This window comes from Lissotriton helveticus, chromosome 3_1 (assembly GCF_964261635.1).
Source record: "Lissotriton helveticus chromosome 3_1, aLisHel1.1, whole genome shotgun sequence".
Taxonomy (NCBI): Eukaryota; Metazoa; Chordata; class Amphibia; order Caudata; family Salamandridae; genus Lissotriton; species Lissotriton helveticus.
In genome coordinates this window covers 1,407,091,420-1,407,118,771 of record NC_136061.1, presented here as the reverse complement: position 1 = coordinate 1,407,118,771, position 27,352 = coordinate 1,407,091,420, and the positions used below count along the sequence as shown (strand labels likewise).

Genomic DNA, 27,352 nt, shown 5'->3' with positions numbered 1-27,352 from the left:
AATGGGCCCTCAGCCCAACAGGAGGCTCCTTCCTCGCCAAGGAGTAACATGCCTTGATACACAAGACGACCCACCGAGAGATGGTCCTCTTGTGCACCGCCCGTCCCTTCTTAGCGCCCACGTAACCAACAAAGAGTTGGTCATCCACCCGGAACTGGCGTGTGTGATCTAAATAGAAAGAGAGCGCACGTTTTGGGTCCAGACGGTGGAGCCGCTCTTCCTCTTTAGAGGGGTGCGGTGGCGGAAAGAAGGTGGGCAAGGTGATAGACTGCCCGATATGGAAGGCCGTGACAACCTTGGGCAGGAAAGATGGCTTAGTCCGCAACACAACCTTGTCCGGATGGACAGAAAGGAAAGGGGGTGTGGATGAAAGAGCCTGGAGCTCACGCACTCTCCTGGCAGAGGTGATGGCAACCAGGAAAGCAGTCTTCAGAATTAGAAGGTGGAGAGGACAGTTGTGAAGTGGCTCAAAGGGGAGCGCACATCATAAAGGTAAGAACAAGGTTCAAGTCCCACTGAGGCATCACAAACGGAACAGGAGGGAACATGTGTGTGATGCCCTTCAGAAAACGAGTTACAATAGGGGACTTGAACAAAGAAGGTTGATCAGGCAGCCTTAGAAAGGGCAGAAAGGAAGCCCTTGATAGTGCCCAGAACAGAGCCCTGCTGTGCAAGAGAAAGAAGGAAGAGAGGAACTTCAGAAAGAGGGGCAGAAAGAGGATCCACAGCCTTTGCTGTGCACCATGCCACAAATGTGTTCCACCTGCAGGCGTATACCAACTTTGTGGAGGGACGCCTGGCTGCCAAAATGACATTACAGACTTCAGGAGGCAAGTCAAACGGCCTCAACTGTCGCCGCTCAATCTCCAAGCTTGTAGGTGGAGACTGGACAGGTTCGGGTGGAGGACCGTCCCCTGCTGCTGCGACAGAAGGTCCTCCTGAAGTGGCAGACGAACCGGGGGATCGACTGACATACTGAGTAGCTCTGGATACCAGTACCTTCGTGCCCAGTCCGGAGCCACAAGGATGACTTGGGCCCGGTCGCGTTTGATCTACTTCAGCACTCTGGGCAGAAGTGGTATAGGCGGAAAGGCGTACAACAGACCGCAACTCCACTCGCAACGAAAAGCGTCTCCGACGAGTGCCGCCTTGGAAATTCCAATGCGCAGAACTGATGACATTGCGCGTTCTCTTCGGTGGCGAATAGATCTAACCAAGGCTCTCCCCACTGCTGAAAGAGGCCTTGCGCCACGTCCGAGTTCCGACGCCATTCATGATCCATCATGCACCGACGGCTGAGCTCTTCCGCCCTGGCGTTCAGAGAACCTGCCAGGTGTTGAACCACCAGGGTCACACCCTGATGTTCCAGCCACTGCCAAAGGCGCAGAGCCTCCTGGCAAAGGGTCCACAACCCCACCCCACCCTGTTTGTTGCAGTACCACATGGCGGTGGTGTTGTCCGTGAACACCTGCACTACACTTCCCCGGACAGAGGGGAGGAATGCCTTCAGTGCTAGACGAATCGCCCGCAGCTCCAAAAGGTTGATATGGAGCCGGGACTCCGCCGGAGACCAGAGGCCTCTGATCTCCGCCTCTCCCATGTGGCCTCCCCAGCCCTGGAGGGACGCCTCCGTCACAACTACTTGCTCGAGTTGGGGAAGGGATCTGTCGCTGACCCAATCGCGGTCCGTGAGCCACCCCTGCAGCTGTCTCGCAGTGCCCTCCGAGATCAGGACATGGTCGGACAGGTTGCCCTGATGCTGGGCCCACTGAAACTTCAGGTCCCACTGCAGAGCCCGCATTCGCCACCGGACGTGATGCACCAGAAGGATGCAGGAGGCCATCAGCCCCAGAGGCCGCAGCGTCAACCTGACCGAGACCCGGGACAAAGGCTGAAAGAGTGGAATCAGAGCCTGAATGTCCCAAACCCGCTGTTAGGGAGGATAAACCCGAAACTGCGCCGAGTCTAGAACCGCTCCAATGAAGAGGAGCTTCTGAGAGGGACACAGCAAGTGCAGGAGGTCGGCCGTAGTCTGGAGGTGGCTGACGACTGTCTGGGGCGAGCCCGCCTTCAACAACCAGTCGTCGAGGTAGGGGAAGACTGAAACCCCTAACCTGCGCATATGAGCTGCGACCACCGCCATCACCTTCGTGAACACCCGTGGGGCGCTGGTAAGGCCGAAGGGGAGCACGGTAAACTGAAAGTGATCGTGGCCAACCGTGAACCGCAGGTAGCGCTGGTGGGCCGGCAGGACGGGGATGTGGAAATAAGCGTCCTGCAAGTCCAACGCTACCATCCAGTCTCCTGGGTCCAGGGCAGCTAAAACCTGAGCCACTGTCAGCATTTTGAACTTCTCCTTCCGGAGGAAGACGTTGACGTTCCGTAGATCCAAGATAGGGCGTAGGCCCCCTTTGCCCTTCTTGGGTACCAGAAAGTAGTGGGAGTAGCAACCACACCCTACTTCTGGCCCAGGAAGGCGCTTGATGGCCCCCTTGGCCTGGAGGTCGAACATGCCATATGCACGGTCGCAATCAACCCCAACAGATCAGCTACCCGCCGCAACAGAAGTGTGATTGATAGCAACCTTGCGCCTGTACTCCTGTCCGCCCCCATCGCAAGACGCTCTCCCCGACCCCCCATTATCAGGCCTCCTAATCAACTGCCGCTCTGCAGTTAAACATGCCGCCGATAACGGAGATCTCATACGGAGCCAAAACCTGGACTTAGCAATCCTGACTGAATCGTGGCTCAACAAATCCTCATCTTCATGCCTGGACCTCCTAGTCCCGCCCAATTACAAAATTGCAAGACTGGATAGGCAATCCAGCAAAAAAAGGAGGAGGCACTGCCTGCATTTACCGCTCTTACCTCCGTGTCACGGAACTCCTGACAGATTCCATAGATTCCTGTGAATACCTAGCACTCTCCGTATGCAACAACTCTGTTTAACTGTGCAATCTGCACATCCTTTACCACCCCCCAGGCACTAATGACGCCTTCACAGACCACCTAATGGAACTCATCTCCTCCAACTCCAATGACATTTTCCTTGGTGATTTCAACCTGCACTGGAACGACTCCAAGGATCCGCATGTCAACGCTATCAAAGATTTCCAAGCCGCATATGCCCTAAACCAAGTCTGCTCACTCCCCACACACTCAAAAGGCACTTATCGCTATAGACCCCTCTGACTGGTCCAACACCATGCGATCAACTTCCTACTACCCGGACGACCAGAGCACCTCAACAGGTGATTCCCAAAAGCTTGGTTAGAGACATCAAGAACTTGGATCCCAGTGAACTGGTAGCTCGATGCAAGCCTGACCTGCCCACCCCCTCACATCACATCGGTCTGTGATCTTAATGATCATTACTCGGTAACTATAACTAACATTCTTGATGACCTCGCTGCGCTAAAACGAAAAAGAATCCAAACCATAGACAGAAACCCCTTGACAGCAAGAGGAGATCCCTTCGGAAAACAGAAAGAATCTGGAGACAGCACCCCACTGCCGCACTTCTAAAACTTCTCCGGCAGGCCAGAAATACTTACAACAAAAACATCCTCAATTAAAAAAAAAAATTCTTCAGATCTGAACTGGGAATGCCAAGAACAGACCCCGCAAGCTATTTGAACTGGTCAAACACCAATCAAACAAGCAGGCCAAAACATCGAAAGAAACCCCCAAATCACTAATATCCTCTGAGGAGTTCTCCTCCTTTTTCTCTGACAAAATCACAGCCTTAGGAAACGAACTCGGATCCGTCATTTACTCTCAACCCCTTCCGGATCTGCCTCCCCCTTCCGCGCCGCCTCCACAGGCTTCTCACAAGAACCAAGCACACTGGACCGACTTCAAAACCTATGACGAACATGCCGTCTCAGAAATCCTTTCCACCTTAAATCCGAACAACCACTTCAATGACCCACTCCCCGCTAATTGCCTAGCTGCCGCCGCCCAGTTTATCATTCCTAGCTGGACTGCAATAATAAACGCCTCCCTTCTTCAGTGATCCGTACTCGATTCACTGAAAGCCGTCCAAGTCCTAAAAAAACGTTGTTGGATCCTGCCTTCCCTGACAACTTTAGACCCATCTCCAACATACCACTCTTAGCTAAAGTTCTGGAGAAAGGTGTGCAACAGCAATTGAGCCAACATCACCAATTTTCACCTACTACATGACTTCCAATCTGGATTTGGGCCCGGACACAGCACGAAACCCACCATTCTCCACATTGTGGATGATGCCCTCCAAGCCCTAGACCAAGACAAAACCTGTCTCCTAATCCTCCTAGATCTGTCCTCAGCCTTTGACACGGTCAGCCATGAGAAATTTCTCGAACGCCTCAAGCTCAGGATGGGAATTGGTGGCTCTGTCCTGGAATGGTTTAGACCTTTCCTCCACAACCAATTGCAGTTTCCTGATTAATGGCAATTTTTTCTGCCCCTTCCCGGTCACTGTTGCAGTCTCCAAGGTTCAACACTGTCCCCCACCCTCTTCAACCTTTACCTAGAACCGCTTGCCGAAGTACTACACACCTCAAACACCTCGTACCACATGTACGCAGACGACATCCAGATTTACATCAAGATCTCCTCTATCAAGGAGATTCTCTACATGAATGAAGCCATGAAACTGACTGTCCAATGGCTCTCATGCAACCAACTCAAACTCAACGCAAAGAAGACAGAATTTCTTCTAATATCCCCACCCAAAACCAACCCTGAGATTCAGATATGGCTCAAGGCCAGCACAACCTTAAACTGCCCTCCAACCATTGTGGACTCGGCCAAATCGCTCGGAATAACCATGGACGGCAACTTGAACATGCAGGACCACATCAACTCGATGGCTAAATCAGCCGGATTCCACCTGAGCTATCTAAGGAAACTGAAACCCTTCCTCGACACTCCCGATTTGAAAATGGCTGTTCAGGCATTACTCATCTCAAGATTGGAATATGGCTGCCCTACCCTCTCGGGTTTACACAAGATCCTGCTGGCACCTTTAAAAGCCTGCCTCAACACCGCTGCCAGGCTTCTAACAGGCTCAAGGAAGTTCGACCATATCTCACCACATTCGAAAGCGCTGAACTGGCTCCCTCTACAGGCCAGAATCGAAATCAAAATGGCATGTATCAGACACAAGGCATTATACACATACTCCCCTGCATGTCTTGCCCAGAAACTGGTGCTATCCGGAGGGACTAGAAACTCACGGTCCCCCAGAGACCTCCTGCTCCAACCTGCATGTTTTAGGAAAAAGAAAACTTACAACCGGGCCTTCTCTGGATATGCACCAAGAATATGGAACTCACTCCCGCCCGCCATCAGAAGAAGCCTGTCACTGGCGCGCTTAAAAAAAGATGCCAAAACCTTCCTAATGGGCAAATTCCTCGCCTAAACTCTGCCTGTTATCTCATCCAGAGATGAGATCTTGCCCCATCTCCTTGCTATGCATCCCTGGGAGTGCACAAGCACTATCCTCCCGGCTCCTCTGGGCTTCCCACCATTGACTTTGAACCCTTGTTTCCCTGTGAACTGTAAATGTAACTGTTACTTTGTCCCCTTTTTTTTCTCCCCTTTTTTCCCAGCCCCCCTCCTCCCTCCTCTCAAAGTCCTTGTATACTGCTGCCGATTCCTGTAAAGCACTCTTATACCCTAACAGGTCAAGTTTGCGCTCTATGAAACTCAAAAATAAATAAACATGTACTGGCAGCAATAGGGCTGACCAGCACAGGGGTATATCAGTTCATGCAGGTAAGCCCTCACATGTGGTATAGTGCACCTTGTCTTAGGGCTGTAAGGCATGCAGTAGGGGTAACTTAACTATACTGCATGCAGTGTCAGTGGGCATGACACACAGGGCTAGGTGCCAGGTCGTGTTTTCACTTTTGTCTGTACAAAGACAAGCAGCCTGCAGTGGCAGTCTGTATGTGTTCAGTGAGAGGTCCTTAAGGGTTGTACAATTCGTGCTGCAGACCTTAAGGACCCTCTTTGCCTTAAGTACCTAGGATACCACTCACAGGAGACTTACAGGTGTTGCCAACTGGGGTACAAAGGTACAGTTTTTAGAAAAAAGAGCTGGCACTGGAGACCTGGTCAGCAGGGATCCAGTGCACTTTCAGTCGAAATCACATCGAAAACCAGGCAAAATGTAGAAGTGATCATGTCAAAAAGGGGCACTTTCCTAGACACTATCACTTTCTTAAGGATAATAATACTGGCTTGTTGGTTCTCTCTGGGTTATACCTGTAGCAGCATCAGTGTGCATTACTGTTATATCGGTCCCAACAATGTTTCAATAAGCACTGTACTTTTCAATTGTTGAGATCAGAATTCCCTCGCTTCTATCTGCTGGGCAGGGTTGGGATGCACACACTTGTACATGTGTGATACCACTGGTGTGATACCACTGACTCTGCGTCACCTCTGCCAACTGACGCCCACCGGCTTTGCTATTGTGCACAGGCATGCACCTACACTCCCAAAAAGACAGAGGAATCTATGTTTGGATCTACCCCAGACCAAAAGCTGAAGCACACTATAAACCATAAAATAAACAAAGCCCACCCCAGGTTAACGCAGTGAACTTTCTAATGGGTTGTTATGAAGACGCATGATGCAATCGTATTTTCTTAGCACCAAGTTGCAACAGGCCCTTCACTTCTAATCACTTATCACTCACCAGCAGCTCTTCACAGACTTATCAGGGGGAATTAAAATTGCCCTAGTGTGGGCACAGCCTCTAGGAGTAAGCAGCCATCCTTTTGGAATAGTGTAGAGGAATTTGGAGCTCACGGGTTCAACACTCAACCTGGCAGTGCAGATGCTTACCAGTGCTACGTTTGGCCACGTCCAGTTCGCTCTTGACAGCTCCTCAAGGCAGCATATACTCATGCAGGGATCCCTCCAGTCCAACTCCTCCTCAGTAGTCAGTGGACTCCTTCTAAAGTGGTTCAAGGCAGCTTCTCCCAGCAAGATGCAGAACTTCCAAATTGAAGTAACTCTAACCCTTGAAGCACAACATTTTGGTCAAAGATGTGAAGAACCATATTAACCCACTTACTGGGTCTCGGCGGAGGGGGAACTGCCCAAGCCTTCCATACCCTTCATACGTAGTAAAAGGAGGCACAGGAGCCTTCGTCTGCAGGAGGAACCCAGATTTATTCAAATAGCCCGGGCTATGGAACAGAGTCCCAAGCTCGTCAGAAACAAGACAGAGGAGGCTACTGCTTTACTCCGCAGCTTACAAGGCTTTTATACTTTTTCATCTCAGTTAGTTCATTGTTCAATCAGGGTAGTGTTTGCAGTTGATAACCAGATCCAGACGACGTTTGTAGATGGTGACCTGCTCAAGGCTTGGTACACAAATCATTGTTTACTCGGCTTGATCAAGGCTCAGCCTTTCGGGTCATTGTTTAATCACCTTGATCAAAGCCCGGTCTTTCATGTCATTGTTTAATCACCCTGATCAAGGCCCAGCAGTCAGACCATTGTCCAGATAACCTGATCACGGTGTCAAGGATGTTTACCAGGCTGGGAGCAGGAGATGGAAAACAAATCATTTACACGGGGTGTGAGTGTCTCATGGCTTTCTGTTGAACTGCAAGAACGGGGAGGAGGGTTGGGGGTGCAACAGTTGCTGGGCAGAAATGCAGGCTGCAAGATGGCTGTTGTCATGTTAGTTAGATTTTCCTCAGGCATCAGCAGAAACGATGCCGATCAGAAGAACACTTTTCCTCAGATGAATTGTGGCACACTTACTAGAGTTTTATCCTCCACAGTATCTCATTTCTTCAGAGCCTTTAGAGATGCTTGCACGTCCCCAGAAAGCAAGTGCATCAGATTCATGCATGCAACGGAGCACCATTCTAGTGTCCACTGCATGCTACAAGCAGTCAGTAGTGTCTAGGCTAGCCCAAATGAAATATTTAGCTGCATCCTGGTTGTTTTAAATGGTTTGAGCCAAAGAGGCTCAAAACTGCTCCAGGACCACAAGCAAGATCCTGTGGCCACCATGCTCCAAAGTGTGCGAGATTAATGGGTCTAAGAGGCAGACAGTACTGAATGACATCAACAGCAAGCTAGCAGAGGAGAACAGACACTTCCTGAACGTCTCAATCCTGATGGACACTCTCTGAAGCACCCCTGTGGGCATTAGAGTTGGCTTCGCTGTTGGAAGCTTGGACAATCATGGAGTTGGGTGCTGTGTAAGAAAGCATGGGTCACCCAGCGGCTGTCTGTTGTGCTTGGCCACCCGTCTGCTGACCGGTGGGCAAGATCAAGGCTTTGCCCAAGTACCCATAAGGGTGTCAGTCTGGGCTTCATTTAATGGGAGCAAGGACTCAGATGAGGCTGTCTCAGGGTGCAAAACCTCAAGTACAGGCATTTATTTTGACTTCAACTGAAACAGCTATACATCCAGGATACAAGCTGCATGTCTAATCACCACAGCAAATGATGCACTCTCTTCCATTGGTGCTCCAAGGGGCAAAACCATTCCTGTGTCAAGAGAGGTAATTTAGCCTACTGACCTCCTAGTCTACGTTGATATTATCATCACCTTCAGCGTGGGAGTAAATCAACCCCATCATCATTATTAGGGGTGGACGTAACTCGTGGAAATTCATTCTGCGAAATTCTGCAGAGTTACAAAAAAACTCTGGAGATTACATAAAAAAACTAGGGCCCTGAAAGGGGAACAGACTAGATCCTATAAATCTGGTCGCAGATAAGGAATCTCAGGCTACAGAGAGTCTCTACCAGATAAGGCATTACCGAAGGTAAGTAACTTTCATCTAGAAACGAGAAAGTGCTGCAGGAACGAATGGCCAAGTGCCCATCCCAATAGACCTGGCGGTCCGGGCAGTAGTGTTTGGTGAACATGTGAAGCTAGGCCCACTGGAACTCTGCCTGCTAACTGAGTGGTCGCAACCTTTGCTCTGGTAGAATGAGCATGCAACCCCTCTGGGAGTTGCTGCTTGGCCACTGCATAGCAGATTTTAATGCAGAGCACAATCCAAAGGGAGATGGCCCTCTTCTGCACTGCCTTTTCTTTCTTGTCTCACACAAATTTCGTGAACAGACAATCATCCACCCAAAACTGTTTTGTGCGGTTAAGGTAGAACGACAATGGTCTTGGGTCCAGCTGGGGGAGTCTTTCCTCTTCCTTAAGAGTTATGAGGCAGAGCATAAAAGTGATGGATTGGCCTAGGTGGAACAAGGTGACTACGTGTAGCAAGAAGTATGCTCTAGTACCAGCCTATCGGGGAAAAAGGAGATGTAAGGAAACTGAGAAAATAGTGCCTGAAGCTCAATGACTATCTGGGCAGATGTAATTGCCACCAGGAAAGCAGTCATGGTGGTGAGGAGCTGAACAGGACGAGAATGAAGTGGCTCAAAGGGAGTGCACATTAAGAAAGTAAAAACCAAAGAAAGGTCCCATTAAGGCATAAAAAGGGACCTGGGGGAAACGTGTTGTATGCTTTTAAGAAACCTATTTACAATCATCGACTTGGAGGAAGAGCAGATTTGAAAACCTCAGAAAGGGAGAGATGGCAGATAAATAACCCTTCAAAGTGCCCAATGCAGAGCTCTGCTGGGTTAGAATAAAGATAAACAATACTTGTGAAAAGGGAGCTGCTAAGGGGCCAATCTGTCTTTCATCACACAAATTTATTCCAACGTCTGGCGTATACTGGTCTTGGTGGAGGGACACCGGACTGCCAAGGTAAAATTGCAGACTTAGGATAAAAGGTCGAAAGCTGTCAACTGTCGCCACTCAATCTCCATGCATGAAGGGGAGCGTTGACATTTCGGATGGAGAACCCTCCCTTGCTGCTGCAACAGACAATCCTCCCAAAGGCAGCCTGATCGGAGGACTGATTGCCATGCTCAACAGCTCCGGATACCAAATTCTCACAGTTCAGCCCAGAGTCATAAGGATGACTTGGGCCTGATCATTCCTGGTATTCTTGAAAACTCTGGGCAGGAGTGGTAGGAGCAGAAAGGAATACTTAAGGCCTGAGCTCCACTCAAAAAGACAAGCATTCATTTCAAAGTGAGAGCAGCCTTGGAAATTCCAACGCACAGAACTGCTGACAATGCGTGTTCTCAGCAGCGCCAAACAGATCTAACCACTACAGAAAGAGACCTTCGACCACCTCCGAATAGAGACGCCATTTGTGTTTTGCTAGGTATCTTTGGCTGAGTTAGTCCGCCTTGGCGTTCAGAGAGCCCCACGGCTCCATCTTGTCCTGTTTGTTGCAGTAGCACAGTCCTCTGCTAGGCAGGGATTGGAAAGCTTGAGCCCCATGGTGGCTGGATGGGTACAGCCGTGGATAGAAGCCCCTTCCGAGGCCACGAAAGGAGCCACGAAAGGAGCAAAAAGTGGACGGAGATTAGCAGGGCACCATGGAAAGTCCAGAGAACCTGGAACAAAGTACAACAGTGAAACCTCTACCTAAACTTGCACCTATCCTGCTATCGCCAAAGTTTAAGGTGAAGGAAATATCCTAAGTGCGTCTACGTGAACACAGTTCAAGCATCCACTGTCAAGGTGCGGTCCTAATCGGACTATGCAATTTTAAACAAAAAACAAATGGTGCACCAATGAAAGCTTCAATATTAAACAGTAGTCAAAAAGAAATCAAATTCAATTTCAGAGACATGTTTTTCCAAATCTTCTTCTTCCAAGGGCCAGGCTGTAGCTCTGCTGTATTGAAGAGCTCCAGCGCAGAGTCTGCTTTGTCTCCGAAGTGATGGAAACCATCAAACAGCATTTCCACAAGCAAAGCTTGGATATCCCCTGAAAAGCCAATCGTCCTCTGCCAGGCGTGGCACCGTAAGGCCACTGATGAAGAAACTGCTCTGCCTAGAGAGTCGGTCGTGTCCAGCCGTCATCTGGTTGCAAACTTCACTGCTTCTCTCCCATCAGCTATAGCTTGGTAGAGTATGGCCCGAGCCTCCTCCAGGACCATAGGCAGTACCTGCCCAACGAACTCCCAAAGGGAATGGGAGTAACGGCCCAAAAGGCATACAGTGTTCACACAAAGCAATGCCAGGTTGATGGAATAAAAACATTTTTTACCCAAGGGCTCCAGCCTTTGGATTCCCTATCCGTTGGGGCGCTAGGAATGCGCCAGGATTTACTCAGGAAATGAGGCCTGGACCACCAAGCTCTCCAGGCTAGGGTGTTAGGTGAGGAAAGAGGGGTCCTCTAGGGAGGGGTGATGGTGGAGGGCAATTATCCTGTCCACAGGACTTGGACCAGGCTTGAGCAGGAAGCCTGTAAGGGTTTCATTAAAAGGGAGAAGTGGTTCTGAAAGGTAGCTTTTCGTTGACGCTTCTCCTTCAAGATGTCTAGACAACCACGGAGGCAACTGAAGGCCGAGGACCATGCCACTCACCTCAACACCATAACAAATGTGACACCCTCCTCCATAGCCACGGTATGAGGAGAGACCAAGCTAGTATCTGGTGAGGTGTCTAGTCAACTGGAATCCACCAATTCGTCAAAACAGTACAAATATGTGTCTAGAAACTGGTATTCTTCGGGTCCAGTGGCCCTTCCCAATGTTCCCCAAGTCCTAGTCCACAATCAAGCCTGGAGGGGATGGCTCCGGTCGGCGCCAATATCGACTTCTAATGACGCCCCTACGTCTGTGTGTCAGAGTCAGGAATGGGGACAGTGCCGCTGGGAGCGTCGACAGAGGGACCAGCATCGGGGAATGTTGAGGTGGTATGACTGGCGCCGGTTCAGATCCAATGGGCCAAACTGGCATGAAGGGTGGACCTGCCGGAGGTGAACCAGTAATTAGGCCCCATGTGAAGCCGCCCATACATGAGGATCATGTCCTTACAGAATACTCTAAGTATTTGGGCCACTCTGGCTACTGAAAACTCGGGGAGGGGCAGAGAATGTCCAGGCACAAGCTCAGTCGCAGAGCCAGGCCTCGAGTGACAACGCTCCCTCATCTCGCCAGATAACTTCAACAGATGGGGTAAAGTCGAAGACCTCTTTGCCCTCTTGCTCTTTCCGTTTTTGTGGGATTTACCAGAGTGGGATGACTTCGACGAATATCTATGGGTTTGCAACAGATCGCGGACCTTCCTCTCAACCGGGATCGAGATAGTCACATGTCGGGCAGCAAGGAACTTGAGGGCTCACTCCCTGAAGGCCTTGGGGTACATTGGGTGGCAATCAACAGGTTTTGGCATTGTGGCCGTGCTCAAGGTATGAGAGATAGATGAGGTGCAGGTCCATCACTGACATGTCAGTGACAGGCGCTGCAGGGCCTGAAGTCAGCCTTCCTTGTGAACATCCCTGCCACACCAGGAGCTAAATCTAAAAAAAAATGTGGTCAAAAGTCTAAAAACAATCAGTCAAAAAATGAAAGGCGGTAGCTTTCTTGAGATCTGCATTGACTGGCACGGAATGAAATCGGCTTAAGCCAGAGCGCTGGGGAGGTGCCTATATAGGCACAGCACATCACTTCCGGCGTAGACCAAGTCAATGACACTACGTGGAGCTGAATGATGCTACCTACCGGTGTGCAGGGGTCTTAATCACAAAAAGTTTTCGAAGGCAGTCTGACGCCTGATTGCATTTGCAAGGTAAGAAAACTGTGGCTCGAAGCTTCAATCAGATTACGCCAATTTTGCAGGTGGAATAAAACATTCCGCCGAACTCTATTCATTATCAGGTTAATTGGAGTCCGAGTCAAAAAGGTAATGAAGCCTATGAGAAAGTCCTCTGGGAAGAGGAAGGGTTTTTTGTTTGACTCCGAGCATAACGGAATCAGGTATAATGGAGTAGATTCAAGATGTGACCTTGTTCAAGGCTGAAACAGAATCAGATTGAGCTTGAACACCGGAGTTAGCAAAGGCTCAACCTCAAACGACAGCACAATTGAAGTTGATGGAGAAACAAGAGCAGATCTTGGAGCTGAGATCGAAGTTGGCACATAAGTCAGTGCGGAACCACAGGCAGGTTCAATGGTCACATACGGCACAGTGCATCTGCCAGCGGTAGCCCAAATGGAGGCCCAGACATATCCTTGGCACCCGAAGGAGCACCTGAGAAATGTGCAGCATGTCCTCCTTAAAGGTTTTAATGTACTGTGGCAGTGCAACAGGGCAAGTTGAGAATATCTGTTCCATGATCAGGAGCAAAATGGGTAAGCACCTTGCTACCATCCGACTTTCCTTTGGACAGAGAGCGACGGGATGGGGTAGAGTTCCCCTTCAACTTCTTATGTTTATTACATTTCGATTTGGACATCCTGGACGACGATGAAAGCAAAAAGGATATGTCACAGGAGTGGCCTCAAGAACATGAGTAATTCCGCAGCCTCGACTTGGAGCGGGACTTACAGCCCTGTGACTTCTTTCGGTGTTCACAGACTTGCTGCTTTAATTCACAGTCCCAGATTGCCTTAGGGCACATTCTTCACATGACTAGGAGTCATGCCCTGAGCCCAAATATCACAATACACCTCATGTGGGGTCAATCATCAACATCTTGTTCCGACAGTCACACATTCGTGAGGACATTACTCTTCTTGCACAAGGAAAAATAGTTTTGGAAGGAATCCATCAACCGACAAAAAGGAAGGAGGGCTCCAGATTTACGTTCAAGAGTGTGGAAAGAAATTGACTGATGTAAGCAGGCTGAGGTATGTTATACGTGCTGATATGTGGCTCCAGTCCATCACTTCAGAACCAAAATACGGTAAACTCAAAGCTGCACAATGCCACCTGGCATCACACAAGAGCACTGCTGATAAACTTCCAGATCCAGTATGGGGCCTGAGGAATATTCAAAAGGTGAGGAATCGGCGTTTAGAAGTATGCATCAGAAATACAATTTATTTTCTGTTTATATCACTAAGGAGAAACAAGTTTTGAAAGGAGAGAGGAATAGGATACCCTGGCTGCAGCACAACCCTCCTCTTGCCCTCTGCAAATGCTATGAGCAGTCTGCACAGACAGCTCAAGTTCATAGTAGGCCCTAGATAAATTTCCATTACAGAGACACAATCTCACAGTTTTGTGAATTTTGCTTTCTACTTGTTACACAAATTACTCCAACGAAAATTATGCAAATTTAGAGCACACCCCTAGTACATAGAGTGCAGGACCGAACAGGAGAAATGCTGCCCTGATCACTCACAAGTCAACTCCATGCCAGAAAGAACATTAGAGGAGGCGTTCAAACAAGGAAAGATATTATACACAGTATTGAGGAGTGCTGCTAGATCAGATCCCGGTGTAGGAAAATCCAGGTAGATGGGTATCGGTGCCAGAAAAGGGCCAAGTGGCTCGAGGGACAACTTTGAGTGGTAAAGTTGACAGCTCCACCACAATTTACTCTGGTCCCAAAGATGAAGATCCTGTGGGTTTCCTGTCTTCCTATGGTTCTTCCTTTTAATTGAGAAGTGGGTGGAAAGTGACCTCTAGCAGGCCCACTAGCGACATTGACCTCTTTGTTCATTACAGCCCAAAGTCATGACAAATTTGACCTCCTGTTCCTCAATCGTCTTGGAATTTATGCTGAGGTAGGACCCTTACCACCAGAGAAAGATAGGGATGGGGCTGGTGATGGACCTTTGTCCATTGCAGTCCCTACAAGGCTTTAAGACTCAAAGCTTCAAAGAATACCTTCCTAGACGCCAAGCCCCGGTTTATAATAATAATAAAATAATTTATAAAGTGCCTGGTTACACAAGCTGGTGTGTCCCCGTGCTAGGAGCTACTACTATAAAGACTGGTAAGCAATACTAAAGAAAAGACATGCATTAGGGGTGGCTGAGAATCTAGAAATTCACAGCTGGAAGAGACAAGTTTTCAAATCTTTACGGAAGGTGTTTCCAGATGGCTCAGCTCAAAGTGTAGGAGGTAATGTGTTCCAATTCTTGGCTGCCAAATAGCAAAAAGAGCGTGCATCCATTCTTGCTCTTTGGATTTTAGGAACTTTGAGCAAATGAGTCCCCGTTGATCTCAAGTGACGTGTCAGATTGTAAGGGTTAAGAAGATCATGTAGGTAACTGGGTCCCTTGCCCTGCAAAATCCTATGGCAAAAGCGCAAGGCTTTAAAAATAATTATTTTATTAACAGGCAGCCAGTGCCGGGTATTAAGGGCTTTCGCCAAGGAAGTTCTCTTTGGTACATTAAGAACTAGGCGGGCTGTCGCATTCTGAATGCGTTGCCGCCTTTGTAGGCTTTTTTTTCTTGCTCCGAGATAAATGACATTTACATAGTCCAGCTGAGCTGTAACAAGAGTGTGGCCCAAGATTTTACTGACTGAGATTGGAAGAATGTCCAGAGTTTTTTTTAGCATTTTGAGAATCCCAAAACATTTCCCAGTGACCTTCCTAGTATAGGTTTCAAAGGAGAGTTTGGGGTCAAGCCAAATTCCCAGATTTTTTACTTCCTCTTTAGAAGTGGGTGTGGGACCCAGCATCTGGGGCCACCAAGCTGAGTTCCAAATGGAAGGGATTTTCCCTTCAACCAGAACATCTAGTTTACTGCCGTCCAGTTTCAGGCTGTTGTTTGACATCCAGGAATCAAGGTCCTTCAGGCAGAAAGAGAACTGGGTCGCAGCATGCTCGGAGATGAAGTAACAACAAGCTGTGTGTCATCCACATACGACACAATGGTGATCTTGTGTTTTTCCACAATTTTAATGTAAAGATTAATAAGGCCAAACATTATTGCTCCATCATAACCAACGCCACGAACAGCTCAAAGAGTATTTTTCAAATACTCAAAAATCTGACCAACCCGGACTGTGTCACTTCTACACAGCCTCCTACTCAAGCCCTCTGCGACAATCTTGCAGTGTTTTTTATCAATAAAATAAACACCATTATTCACAACCTGAAGACACCCCCCTCTTCAGAAACTTCTAACACGCTGAGACCAGACACCAGCTCGCGAAACTTGTCGCCTCCTGGCTCTGTCCTTCTGGCTAGACTGGGGGAATTCCCTCTGATCCCGGCTGTCGAGTTTGAAAGACTTGCGCTTGGTATCACCTCGGGTTCCCCACTTGACCCCCTACCTCCAAAAGTCTGGAAAAATTTTGGTAATGAACTTTTTGACACCATGCGCCTAATATGCAATCAGTCTTTGCAGAGTGGCTTTGTTCCAACTCCTTGGAAACAGGCACTAATCACTCCTCTCTTAAAGAAACCCTCCCTGAGCCCAGACTGTCTTTCCAACTACCGACCCATCTCTCTGCTGCCTTTCCCAGCGAAGGTCGCCGAGCGTTGGGTCAGCTCATGCCTGTCCGCCCACCTAGAACAAAATAACCTTCTTGACGATCACCAGTTCGGTTTCCGTCCTGCTCACGGAACCGAAACAGCAGTTTTAACTGCCATGGAGGATCTTCGCATGCGCGCAGACAGGGGCCAGCCAGTGGCATTGATACTGCTGGACCTGTCTGCCGCATTCGACACGGTCGGACATGGTAGGCTGCTGCAGAGACTTGGGGAAGTGGGAGTGGAAGGCACTGCATTGCTCTGGTTTCATTCCTATCTTCGGGACAGAAGACAGGCTGTCTCTCTTCCCCCGTTTCAATCCGCCTTTGCAACAGTGCCCCAGGGAGTCCCTCAGGGCTCCTCCATCAGCCCCATCCTTTTTAATATGTATCTCATTCCGCTAATCAAATTGATCCAATCCTTTGGGGTCAAAACAATAAATTACGCGGATGATACACAGCTTATTCTCTCGTGGGAAGGTGAAGATGCCATTCCTTTCTCTACCTTCCACGACTGTCTAAGAGAGACGGCTGGATGGCTACACAGTAATTCCCTCCAGTTCAACTCCGCGAAAACGGAGGTCCTGTTCTGCTCAGGCACTAAGATACCCCGTCAGTTTCCGAACGAATTCTGGCCCCCGGAGTTCAGAGACAAACCTCTGCCAGTTCCTTCGGTGCGCAACCTGGGAGCCATGCTGAACAACAAACTAAGTATGGAAACCCAGGTGACGAAAACCGTGGGGATTTGCACTGCCCTGCTTCGATCACTGAGGAAAATCATGCCTCTTCTCCCGGCACAAGCCAGGGCGTCGATAGTCAGGTGCACGATACTCAGTCGCCTTGACTATTGCAACGCCCTGCTCCTGGAGTCTCCAGTCACGATGCTGGACCGACTACAGCGAATTCAATCTGCCGCCGCCAAGCTGGCTCTTGGCTGGACAAGGAGGGCCTCAGCCACAGCAGCTCTGGCTGAGCTGCATTGGCTACCCCTAAAACAAAGAGTGGCCTTCAAATCCCTCTGCATTGTCTTTAAGGCGCTGCACGGACTTGGACCTAAACCTCTGCAAGCCCTGTTCCGGTGGTACACTCCTGCCAGAGATTTACGTTCATCTTCTGCCTGTCTGGTAAAAGTACCCAGATTTAACAGAACTAGAACAGGGGGCAGATCATTCAGTGTAGCAGCGGCCAAGCTGTGGAACAGCCTGCCCACTGACATACGTCAGATATCACTGCTACTTCCCTTCAGGAGACGTATTAAGACCTGGCTCTTCCCCAAATAAATTGCCCGTCCGACTGTTCTTCCGGTTTACCGTTAACAGAGTAATTTCCAGCGCCAGGAAGCCTGCAAGGTGTCAGTCGCGCTTTACAAATTCTCAAAATAATAATAATAATAAAAAGAGTTGGGCTCAAAATTGAGCCCTGTGGGCCCTTTGTGAAAGCGGCATGGTTTTAGACATATGTGGGCGCTCTGCAACCTGAAAACTTTGATCCTGTGGGAAGGAAGTCATCAACTTAAGAGCAGCTCCCCCCAGCTCACCTGACCAGAGTTACTGCAAAAGCAGTTTATGGGATACTGTGTCAAAGGCTGCTCTGAGGTCCAACAGGACCAAAGCTATAGTCCGATCATCATATGCCCACCTTCGTAGTGTCTCTGTGGTGAGAAGTAACACAGACTCCGTAGAGTACATGGCTCTAAAGCCTGATTGCGTTGGGTGGAATAGGTTATGCTTGTTAATGGGTGCAACCAATTGCGTGTTCACAGTCTTCTCTGCTATTTTGGAGAAGTAAGGCAGGAGTGGGATGGAACGCAGATTATCCAGCAATCCCGGATTTGCTGATGGGTTTTTTTTGTTTAGAGGAAGGGCAGTTGCATGATTCCACTTACTTGTTACCTCACCATAAGGGAAGGATAGCTCCAAAAGTTGGTGTACATAGGGTAATATTGTGTCTAATCCTTCTCTAATGATTTTGGGCACAGCTGGATCCATTGGTGAGCCAGATTTAATACTTCAGGCAACACCTCTCAGATCTTCCAGCAAGGGGGGTAAGAACCCTGAGAGTTGGTTGGTCTCCAGTATGATGGACCTTTCAAATTGAGAAAAGTTACCATTACGAACCTCAACTGGAAAGAAATCATATTTTAGATACCTTCATGGCAAAGAAGTCGCCAATCTGATTGCACAACCCTAGGAAACCACTGGTGGTTGCCATATTTCTCTCTAAAGAGGAAAGGTCTTTAAGAATGGCAAATAGTTCACTCAAATTATTATCCGCCTGCTCTATTCTGGAATTATGATAGGCAGCGTGCATTTTTTTTTTTATAAGAGAGTAGTAATTATTTGTGCCAATTTATAAGCATTCTTATAATCATTAGCTAAATCTAACCTCTGGTGCTCAAAGTGTTTGCAAGATGTTTTCACAGCCCTTACCTCTTCATTAAACCATGGTGCTGATTTAGTCCATCTTTAAGGGGTGTTAGTGGTCCATGGGGCAAGTGCATTCAATGTCTCTGTAATCCATTTATCAACTGCTAGATTGGCGACATTGACGTCTACTCCCAATTGGATATGCATCAAAGGAGCTGAAAAAGGGATTTGATGTAATTGCACCAGGGCAGGCACAATATGGCTTTTGTAGCATTGCAAGAAGTCACTACTGGAGTCAAGATAAAATGAGCACCTCCTACTGGTGTCAGAACTTTCAAGTTTTCAAGATCTATTCTGACACCTGGGATTATTCAACAGGTTAGACATCTGCGGGTATTAGTATCCACCAGAATTGTGTGTATATTGTATATTCTTATTGTTTATCCCAGCATCACAGAGGTCATTTTTATTGTTTATCCCAGCGCCACAGAGGTTTCTAGGACGATCATGATAGAACAGGGAAATAGTTTAGTGAACTTGAACAAGCAATTAAGGAGTGCAGCAGAAGTTTCAAGGCATTCTTCAAACATCAAATTCCACAAATAGGGATAAGGGTAATTTGTGCCTTTTTTCAATATATGAATGGATGTGTTTTATTTTTAAAAATGGCATTTGGTTTCACACAAACATTGAAATATCACACATAAAGTCATCAAAAATAGGAAAATTTCACACATAAGCAAACTGAAAACTTGGCACCTATGGATAGGGGGTTTTGATCTTGAAGGTTTGGGGCTTCCCAGCTCATGAGCTTGTCTTCACTCAAGGCTGTGCCTGGCGGTTTGAGGGAAGCTGAGCCAATTAGGCACATCTGAAGGCCATGCCCAACAATCTCCAGGTACGGGGGAACTAATAAGAGGACATTGCCAAAGCCCATACTTTGATTAAGCAAAGCATAGCTGAAGGCACAGTGTGCAGAATGGGTGGGCAGAAAGCTTGGCCAAAATCCAAGATCTCAGCATGGCCAAAATCCAAGGTCATAGATAAGAGCAAGTCCTGCAAGCTCTAAGAGCCGATGGTCTGAAGAAAGGGTGAAGTCTAAGGTCAAGTCCCGCACTCAGACTTCTCTGGGTACAGAAATAGGCAATGCTCCATGAGCATGAAGGCAAAAGAGTACAGACAAATTCCAGGCATTTGTTAAAGTACATCATAGCACATGCTAGGGAGTTCACAAACAAAACCTAGGTTTAGGGAAGTTCTATTACTACTGATGTGGTCAACAGGATTAAGCGCTACCAAAGCCACTGTCAGACAGGAAACTGTCAAGACTGTGTGCACTGATACAAGATGTAGCCAGTAACACTAGATTTAAACCTACTGAGCTCTACTACCTGCACCATGCCTATCGTACACCCTAGCAGTGCTATAGAATTTTACCTGTGAAGCCTGAAATTTGCCCACGATGCAATACCAGGCCAGCGAAGTTTTTTTACATTACTTGGACCAGTGCCAACCTTCAAGAGTTCTGGGTTAAGATAGTTGACAAGCACATAGGGATGCTGAGGATACAGCATATCCTAACAATGAGACACTGCCTACTGTGACTCACACCACTACCGAAAACTGGCACAAAAATACACACTTGGTTTGCGCCCCTAGGCCTACTTTTGGCTAGGAGACAAATTACTATACACTGGATCACACGGTCCGCCCCACCTCTCTAGGTGAAAGTCTGACCTGCAGGAATGGGTAGGCTGCCAAAAGATGGCTGTGCATGGTGCAAAGAAATGAGAATGTGGAAATGGTCATAGTACTATGGGTAAAGATGACTGATGAGTTAATAGATCCCTCGGGATCCTAATCCACAGCTTGGACTGGAGGTGTCTCACCGATCAAAGGCTCCACATAAGGGGTGTGGGCCTGAGATGTTAGGGTGGGAGGGAATGAGAGATAGGATACTATGATGGGCTCTTTCCTTGATTATGTATTGCAGATGAACAGGGAATGGGTGCTCTAAATGGGCAAACATTTTGAGCGAAAGTACTGACCAAGCTGTAACAGATGTATTATCTCCTAATCTGGTACTTAGGATTGATGCTCTGAGGGACTTCTGTCATGAACATGCTACTATATTGCCCTAGACTGCTATGCTGAACTGTTATCTTGTTTTTTCTCTCTACAGACAAAATGCGATAGTTATTTAAAAAAAAAAGGTATGTTAAGGTTACAATACAAAATACAAAAATATAAAAAACTGAAATTCACCAAGTAATGTGAGCTACCCAACCATAACATCTCATACCAAATCCCAGATCACATTAAACAAGATGTCACAGATGATATCAAAAATTAGATCATGAATAACATCACTAATGAAGGTCCCTTCAACTGATGTTATAGACTTTTTAAAAAATATTTTTAATGTGAAGGTTGACTGATCTAAGCAGAGAACCATAGCTCCCATTAATTAAAGTATTGCTAGTGAAAATACACACACTTTGTAAAACATGTTTGTACCATGTACTGCCAACTTTATAGCATTCACATCCATCTATCTTAGCATGCATGTTGAGTTTGTGCAACTTTCAGCAATGAGAGCAATTGAGTTGTACATTTTGTATGTAAGCCACAGGTTTTATTAAGCTCATATCCAAGGCTTGCTACAACTGTGCCTTTTATTGCATATTTCCCATCCTTCATTTAGATTGGAAAAAGACACTTATACAACATTAAGAAAATGAAATGTTTCATGAAATGGTCCGAGTTCCAATTTCTAAATGAACTAAGCTTTCAAAATGTTTGTTTTATCTATGAACAAAAAATTTAAAAATGAATACCATCAAGACATACCAGCACTTTTAGCGAGAATGGAGGCCGGTCCAGGTTTGCGAGCTGACGACAAAGGAGCAGCCCTCCTGCAAGGAGCCGTCTTCGATGATGTGGTGGAGCTGGCAGAGGAGGAAGGTCTATTTCCATCCACAGAGTCTTCATCATCTAAAGTTTTATCTGTTGGCAAAAAACATTTAGTTCATTTAAACATTCAAGATGGCAATGTTGACATTTTGCCAATATTCACTTTGAGAAGCAATTACTGTATAAACAGTAAATTCATTAAGCTGCTACAAAATCGAATTTCACAAATGGCTACATGAAGTACTGTGATCTCTGACAATGCTAGACTTCATTTTGAAGAGATTGACTAAAGTTCAACAATTTTCAGAGGTAGAGGATTCATGACCTGCTTCTCTGAGGTATGGGCGTTGTTTGGTAAGCAAAGTAGTACATTTTGCCGGCCCGCTTTAGTGAAGTATTTTGTAAACATTTCTCTATATAAGTGATGTTTATTTCCTAATGCTGTGCAAGACTCATGAAATCCATTTCAACCACCATGCAATTATAAATGTTTTAGAAAAACTGCAACAATAATGGGTAAAATATTTAATTGGTGGAAGCTGTTCAATATTAGGCCCCAATAAGGTTTTTGGCCACCATGGCACATCAGACAGGAACGAGCCTTAGGCAAATCAGACCTGGTCTGCTCAGGATAAAAACAGTCCAGGCTGAACTGCCATACCAGGCAGCTTCTGAACGGCAACACTAGAAACCGTCAGACAGGTTTTAGTCGATTTGGGCCTCATTAGTAGGCTGCAGATGATTGAGTCCTGTGCATACCTGTCGCACTTAAAACAAGGATCCCATGTTCACTGTGGCAGAGGACTCGAGCTGTATCCTACTGACAAGGCCCAGGATTGCAGAAACTGGTCTGGGGTTGTTTGTGTTCTCACTCATAGGAGACCTGGCTTACAGTTTAGGGTGAGATTGTTGCAAAAAGGATTGTAACCCAAGATATTGTACCTTAATACAGCAAGACTGCCCCATGAAGCGCACTAGTAAAAAACTAAATTAAACACATGGCTTGGCTCTGCCGATGTTTTCTTTGACCTAAAGCGCAGTCTCCTGCACTCTCGGGCTAAATTTGTTTGTGCTTCTCGCCTGCATTTAAGGGGTATGAACGTCAGGTTGTTCACTTACTGCACAGATTAAATCACTCACTAACGCAATTCAGCAGGTTTGTGACACGCTGAAACTCATCTGCAGGAGCATCAACTTAAAATACATTAAAGCAATAACCACACAGACTATCTGCACAAATGGCAGAATTTGAATGACCGAAAATGAAACGTACATTTTTCAGCTGAAACGGTCTAAACAAGCGTTCTAGGTGGGGTGCAACTGCAAGTGGACTTTAGGAATCGTTCGGATTCACATTACTACTTTAAATCTTTTACAGTGACAATCACTGCATTTCAACTCAAACCTCATGCTAGTTCTTATAGGAATACTGCTTACTCCTTAGCTGGAGCATCAATTTAAGGTTTCCAGTTACAGAAGCTACTGACAATTGACATAATCATATCCTCTGTGGAATTATAGCCAAGGGCGTAATGACTGCACTTCGTCATTTTGCCCTTCAGGCATCAGACTGCTTGGGATTATGCATTACAAAGTTATTCCTTAACAAAGTAACACCACAACGCACCAAACAGAGCCAATAAGTGCAGCCGTTTCCCTGAAGATTCCCCAAAAGCTCAACACATTGAGGCACACAGCAGGTGGAAGCACAGAGAGGAGTATTTTTTGATATTAACTTTCAACGGGTATCTTTCTGGAGTTCAAAAAACGTACACTGGAATGAACTGGAGGATGTTCCATGCTTAATATCTTTCAATGGGTAACATTTCCCAATCTAAGAAACAATTTTGTTGGCTTCACTTTACAATGTAAAGAGTAGACCGCTGAGTCACGCATGACAGTGGATAGCAAAGGTCCATGCGTCATTCTTTGTTTCCCAGATGCTATATGTGAACCACACAGAGTAATTCTGAACATCACCACAAGTTATCTTAATTCCTTAACAGTAACCAAAAAAACGCCGTTTCAAAAAATATGGCAGCCTAAGCAGATTTTCCTTTAATGAGACCGTACGAGCATTTGCCCAAATCCAAATTTGCCGTGGTTCTACGTATATTCAATATAAAGTAGAAAGACAATCATTAACAAAATAAGTCCTGCTTTGTATGGTATCTAAGAAGTACTCTAATTATTGTGCATACTGTTCAAAGTTCCCATCACAGATCCCCCAACTTTCCGGTTTAGCAAAAATTAAACTCGCCTCTGTCTGCATAAATACCTATCAGCAAGGGGAAAATGGCCTACAAGGGGAACATTTACAAGTTCACTTAAATATTACTTCATGAAAATAAATTGGTGCGATAAAGTTATGACACGAGACGTACATATGTGAAAGCAATTTACTTGATGTATTATACAGAAAAACATACACTATTTGTACATGAAAAACACCATCATCAAGTAGCACTTGTACAAAACATGTGCATGATATTGCACTCTGTTTTAGAAGGAGTTCGTAAGGTTATGCGCCCCTTCTCCACACAAGAAATAGACATGTTTTCATCAAGTCCTATTTAAGTGAACTTGTAAATTACCCCTCCGTAGGCCACTGACCCTATTTTATATTCAAGCTCGCTAGGCGTTATTCGGTTGCCCTTTTACTTTCATGGGCATAAATGCCTAAGCATGCACAAATAATATTTTATTTTATAATCACTTAATTTGCCAGCAAGCACAAACAAATATATTTGTTTTAAAAAAATTAATATTGGGTCATACAAACAAATGTTTTACATTTTCCAAAGCAGGAATACTGTTTGAAGCATTTTCTAATTTATCGTACACGCAAACAAATCCGCTATTCACAAAGGATATATCAACTCAAGATTATTTTGAAATTGATTGTAAAATAGGTCATAAAGAATGCTTACGAGTGCACATCCGTTTGCAAATAAGCTTCTTGAACATTCCTCCTTGCCTTCATGACAAGCCCGAATCCAGCCGTGGCCCCGGCAGAGTGGGGCTTGCTCTGCGCTGATTTATCGACGATAATCAAAGACCCATCAGGTAGCAGTGCCGGGACCGGCGCGAGCATCTTTGTTTCTGTGGGTGCATTTTAGCTAAGACGCTGCAATTCTAAAGCCAGAGTAGCCACCTGAAGGCACGCGGCAAGTGAAGGAAATGCTGCTGAGGAAATGCTGCTGTGTAAATGCGCCGATGAAAGGCGGATTAAAGGACGCGCATGGTGTCAAAGCCTACAGGCTGCTCCGAGTGAGCCCCGGGGGAAGCCTGGGCAGGAGGGTCTCGGCAGCTGCGATCCTTTCAGCATGACACACAGTCACCATTCCCTGATGCAAACTGTAACCTTTTCACTCCTAGAAGAGTATCACAGAGAGATGAATGCAATTTTGCTACTATGGTGGTTATTTATGAAAATCCAAACGGTGCTGGCAGCCTAGCAGGTCGAACCAATCTAGCACGTTGAAATTAGATTTTCTAATGTGAAGATTCTGACAATCTGGTGATTTATTTCATGACCAGCACAAGTTGTCTAAGTGTTGCCCTATTTTAGAAACAACGAAATGAAGCCTAGGATCACCAGGGGCAATACTGCAAAGGGCGTGGGCTCCCTTAATTTGTTACCCGGGGCACTATGGAATTACAGAAGGGGCAGCAGACGCTTGTGCAGCCATTTCTGGAATACTGATAGTGTTGGTGCACTTAATAAGCGCACTGACAGTGAGTCACAAAAAGATGGCACACTGTCCTCTTTAAGCCAGACCTCTGGAGGGGAGATTCTGAGGTTCATAGACCCGTCCCCTCCAAAAAAACATTTTCTTGCAGGCAGGTGTAGTCACACACTTTCACCCGCCAGCTAGGGGACCTCTCGCCTCTCTTTAAAAAGCAAGCGGCATACCGCCTGCATTGTGAAACAGAGCACTTTGTAAACACAGAAGGGCCGATTCCGATCTCGCTCGGAAGGGCTCCGAACGCGATCCGGCCGGAAAAAGTACAAGCTGGACACGTGTTTTCCGACCGACCCGTACAGCTGTACGAGCGAGCAAGTACGATGCGAGAAACGCAAAATCGCTGACCGAATAGTTTCTGGGTCCGAACCGCTCCGTGCATCTCGTCCGTGAGCAAACCGTGCCATGCAATGAAGGCGATTTCCGACCGAGCCAGTACGATGCACGAGTCGGACAGCCGGATCGAGTCGGAGCCTCCGATACGTAAAAGCTCCGAGAAGCGGACTTCGGGGGTCCGCGCCGGACCACCCAACACCGGTACGAGTCGATCACAGGGGGTGAGCCAAGGGAGCCTATGTACGAGTTGTACAACAGGCTACCATTGACTTCAATGGGGCTCCGAGAGACCCGTGTCCGTCGGCGCTTGTTCGCATTGTACTCGGGCGCTCAGAGTCCCGGAGCATGAGTCGGTCGGAAAGCCCTCCGGATCCCAGTAGGACGGAGCCTTTTCCCAGCGAGAACGGAATCTGCCCCAGAGTGGCTTGTAAACAGCTGCTCTGTATGTCAATTAATGTGTGGCCCCCCAAGGGCAGGCTCAATTTCACCACTACCCTGAAGGCAGTAAATTAATTATAACTGGGCTCACTGGCTACATTTTCTCCCAGCAAACTTGTTTAAAAGTTTACAATGGACTAACCAAGGCCTGCATGTCCTATCTGCAATACCAGCCCAGGTTACTCCAAGTCATTGGCACTTCTTTGCACACATTGGTTTCCATTGCCACATACTGCACAATACCATGTCAATCTACCATTAAACCAATAATGGCATTAACAAGCGCTTTTCAAAATAAATAGGTTATGGTTACCGCTTCCTCGTAACATTTCAGACCAAGAGCATCGGACATCAATCCCCCCCCTATCCCCCCCCAAAATAATTAGGCATATTGCCTTCTTCAGTGGCTTGGCAACATAACCAACTCAAGACTACTGAATTCTGCCTAAAATTGCCCAAACAGTACACCACAGGCACACTTTTTAAAAAAAAATTATTTTTATTTATTGAAGTTTTGTATAGCGTTAGTTGGACCCGGGGGTATCAGAGCGCTTCACAGCAAATACAGATATGCAGCAAAGGAAAATAAGCATAGAAAAACAGGAATCAAGAACAAGAAGGAGGAAATAAAGTCTGTACGACAGTAACTTGAGCGCAGTATGGGACGGAGATCAGGGGCGAATCAACCGGCTCTGGGTTCAGAGAGATAGCGGAGTTCCACCGTCAGGCGTGGGGTTCTCCTTAAGCACCGGAGTGTTCAAGGAAGAGGGCTTTGAGTAGCGATTTGAATTGCGGGAAGGAGGCGGTCATTCTGATATGGGGGGGGGGGGGGATGGAGTTCCAGATCCTGGGGGCATTCCCCGCAAAGGATTTATTTGAGGTTTTGCGTTTCTGTGATTTCAGAGGGATGAGTAGTAGTGTGTTGGAGCTTCAGAGGTTCCTTGACTGACCCGCTCTTTTGAGTTTGGAGGCCAGGTATTCTGGTTTGCCTGTATGCAGGGCTTTATGTGTGAGGTAAGCTGTGCGGAAGTTGGCTCGTTGGTCAATCGGGAGACATTTCAGTTCTTTGAGTGCCGGAGAGATGTGGTCAACTTTCTTTGTTTCTGTGACCATTCATGCTGCTGCGTTGAGGGTGGAGGTGAGAGGTCCCAGGTGCGACCTGGCTGTTCCAGTCAGCACTGCGATGCCATAGTCAATTCTGGAGAGCACAAGTGCCTGCGTGGCCTGTTTCAGGTCTTTGGGGGGAGGAAGGGTTTAATTTTGTGTAGAGGTTTCAGGTTCAGGAACGC

The 27,352-nt window shown here is 47.0% G+C and overlaps 1 protein-coding gene across 5 annotated transcripts in view; it reads right to left on the bottom strand.

Annotated features, from left to right (window-relative positions):
• The window catches only part of CLASP1 (cytoplasmic linker associated protein 1), a 1,618,163-nt gene that overhangs the window by 1,095,215 nt on the left and 495,596 nt on the right, over positions 1–27,352 (bottom strand). For all 5 annotated transcript variants that reach the window (XM_078682066.1, XM_078682063.1, XM_078682065.1 and 2 more), the window contains exon 9: positions 21,481–21,636. In XM_078682066.1, coding sequence (XP_078538192.1) covers positions 21,481–21,636 — 156 coding nt within the window. The remainder of the gene's footprint in view (positions 1–21,480; positions 21,637–27,352) is intronic.